Source organism: Heliconius melpomene, unplaced genomic scaffold (assembly GCF_056956725.1).
Source record: "Heliconius melpomene rosina isolate 202511_hmr_F unplaced genomic scaffold, ASM5695672v1 ptg000055l, whole genome shotgun sequence".
In the NCBI taxonomy this organism is placed as follows: Eukaryota; Metazoa; Arthropoda; class Insecta; order Lepidoptera; family Nymphalidae; genus Heliconius; species Heliconius melpomene.
Genome location: NW_028181878.1, coordinates 98,515 through 101,815, shown reverse-complemented (window position 1 = coordinate 101,815; position 3,301 = coordinate 98,515). Strand labels below are relative to the sequence as shown.

The window sequence follows — 3,301 nt, the reverse complement described above, 5'->3', positions numbered from 1 at the left end:
ATTTCCAAATACTAGCAGAATTGCAATTTTCGATAGAATTATAAATAAAAGTGCGTTGAGCATCCCTGCAAGTTTTGTTACATCGGTTCCGTAGTATTTTGAACCTGTTAAGGTTTTCCTCAGTAGGATTTCTCTTGTACTTCGATTTAGCCGAGTTACGTTTTACCATAAGTTTTTTAATATCTTCCGTTAACCAGGGGGCAGGAAGGTGCTTGAGTTTTATTGGTCGAAGTGGAGCGTGCAGGTCAAAAAGCTCAGTTAAAAGAGAGTTAAATATAATAATTTTTTCATTAACAGTTGGAGCATTTAATACACTCTCCCAATCTATATTATCTAGATCTTCTAAGAAAGCTTCGTTGTTAAAATTTTTAAAGCTTCTACGCATGATTATAGTAGGTTTAATTTTGGGTGTACGAATTTTATAACTCATATATATGAGATCGTGATATGAGAACGCTTCTGCACACAACTGACCATAAGTAGCGACTTGCTCATTCGACGAAACGATCATTAAGTCTAATTGTGACGGAGCGGTATTAGGAAAGAAGTGGGTAGCGTTAGTGGGTAGAAGATTAAGATTAGCACTTTTAATAATATTTTGTAATCGAATAGCACGCCAGTCATTTTTAATTAGACAAGTATTAAAATCTCCCATTATGATGGTGTGATCAACACCTGGAACATACTTATCTAGTAAAGTTTCAAAGGTGTCAAAATAATTTATATGAAGTGAAGGGCTGTAAAGTACACCAAGTAATAGTTTTAATGTGCCAAATAACACTTCAATAAAAATATGCTCAGAAGTATTTGAGTACAGTGTAGGAGATTTGTCAAGAATAGAAAAAGGGATGTGGCTGCGTAAGTAGATAGCAACTCCACCACCGCCTTTCCCTGTACGGTCATTACGAATAAGATGGAAGCCGGGTAAAGCATAGGATGTGGATGGTAAGGAAGGTTTTAGGAAAGTTTCGGAAACTAGGATCGCGTGAACGTTTTTGGCATCGAAGGAAGCTAGGAGATCAGGATAATGAGCGGGAACACTTTGTGCATTGATATGCACCACGTTGAAGTGCTTGGCAGAGTTCGCAAAAGTCGTGCCCAAAACAGTGCTTAGCGACGCGGAAGTGCTATGGAAACTAGAATCTGATGATAACGATGTAGACTGACAAAATATATCATTATCGGAGGTGTCACTGTTTGAGTTAGCGTTGTTGAACATAGTGCAGTACCAAAATATAATAATCAAGTAAAAATTAATAAGATAATAAATATATATAATAAATAAAAATAAGATTAAAATAAAATGTGTGTATATGCAGAATGTTAATGATAATAATAATAAGAGCTATATAATATATGTATGTCCAAATAAATAAATAAATTAGCAAAATAAATATTAGTGATAAAATTAGAAAAATAAAAATAAAAAAAATAAAATAAACAAATAATCACTTACAATAACAAAAAAAAAAAAGAGGTAAAACACGATAAATACAACTAAGTCCGTAATCTAGGAGTTATCGTGAAAAGAAACGTTTAAGACAGTTCCGGCCATTGACAGATTAAGTGTCAATAAGCCTGTCAAAATAACTAACAAAAAGTAAACATTACAAACTCATGTTCATGTATATATTTATTTTATGATTTTTTATTTTATAGGTGAAGGCAACACTTTAACTGGACTCTTTTTGACATGCATTCTCCTATTGTGTAATATAATCTCTTTTTTACCGTACAATCTCCTTTGTGTGTTTTCCATACAACGTGACATTGGCGAAGTGAATAGTGCTCAACTGGCACGCTCGAAGCGCCATAAATAAAGAACCGAACCGGACCGAACATTACAACATTTAATATTACGTTTTAAAATTGTGGGTAAATTATATATTTTAATGGATAAGTATATTAACGATTTAAGTTGTGGGTAATTTGTACATTTTAGTGAATATATTAGTGATTTATAGGACACTAGCTCATAAGTTATTAGATATAAGGTTAAAAGTATTCTATCAACATTAATTGAACAAACTAATGCATTAAGGAAGTTGTTTACTTCTTCGAGTTTACGATCCTCTTCATTCGTGTAACCTGAGGAACTGGCTTTGTCTTAGAATCACCAGCACTTGAGCTCGCCATAGGTGCTTTAAGAGGTTGAGCCCCAGCCGTGTCGTGGATATTGTCTAGCTCACTGCATGTGGAAATAGTATGGCGCTTCCCATCTGGCCCAATGACAATGATGTAGCCCTCCTTCGTCCAACATTTATTTATGCCAAAACGTTTTCGGGCTGCCATGAAAGTCTCGTGCCTGGATTTAGTGAGGAATTCCGATAAAGTGATGCCTGTATTTTTCAAATTGGTTTTAGCATACCATATTTGATTTCGCATAGATAACTCTCGGAATTTTACAAGTATGGGTCTTGGTTTATCAGATGTTACAGTACCCAGGCGTTGACATCTGCTAATGTCACCCAGCTCCAGATCAGGCAACTTCAGATGTTGGGACAGGACCTTCACCGCAATGGCAGAATCAGCTGTACTTCTCTCCTCGGGCACACCATGCACCAACAGTATCTTCTTTCTGGTCCGCAAGTCAAGAAGGTCTAACTGTTTTGACAGTATATTTACCTGCAGCTGAAGCCCCTCCAGTGCACTCAATACAAAAGATCGAAATGCACTAAATTGAGCTGCAATGTGGGAAGTGGGGCTTGCCGCAGGAAGCGCAGAACTCAAATTTTGCTGAAAGTCAGCCATTTGCGAATTGAAGTGTAGTGACAGTTCTTGTATTGATTGCTTAATAGCTTCCATGTTGATGTAATTGAGTTCAAAAGACTAGTGATTATGGATAAAAAGTTTTGGTGTAGAAATTATTGCACGAATAACTGCTGGCAGGTTGGTGACTGTTAATACATCACTTATACATAACACATTTCACTTATAATTTGTTTTAACTATTTTTAAAAGAAAATTATTTGGGAGCAACTTTAAAAACGTATTTACTTTTTGGCACCTACCCTCAGAAAAAAAAGTGATAGGGATGATTATGATTAGACATTAATTTACTTCTCTAGAATAAAGAGTTCTTAAAATAGAAATTACATAAGATTGAATAATTGCTACGGCAGATTCAAGAATTAATAATAAAATTTGAACAATAATTAAAATAATTAATAAATAATTAAGTATTAAACCTGTATTACTTAATAAAGTTAAAAGTAAATGACCTGCAATTATATTAGCTGTTAATCGAACTGCTAAAGTTCCAGGTCGAATAATATTACTAATAGTTTCAATTAGTACTATA

The 3,301-nt window shown here is 34.5% G+C and overlaps 1 protein-coding gene across 1 annotated transcript; it reads right to left on the bottom strand.

The window, feature by feature from the left end:
- Window positions 1–1,929: 1,929 nt before the first annotated feature.
- On the bottom strand, window positions 1,930–3,049 carry LOC146526398 (uncharacterized). Its single transcript, XM_085207174.1, has one exon. The coding sequence runs from the start codon at window positions 2,803–2,805 to the stop codon at window positions 2,050–2,052; it is 756 nt and encodes a 251-aa protein (XP_085063300.1). The 5' UTR covers window positions 2,806–3,049; the 3' UTR covers window positions 1,930–2,049.
- Between the last annotated feature and the right edge of the window lie 252 nt (window positions 3,050–3,301).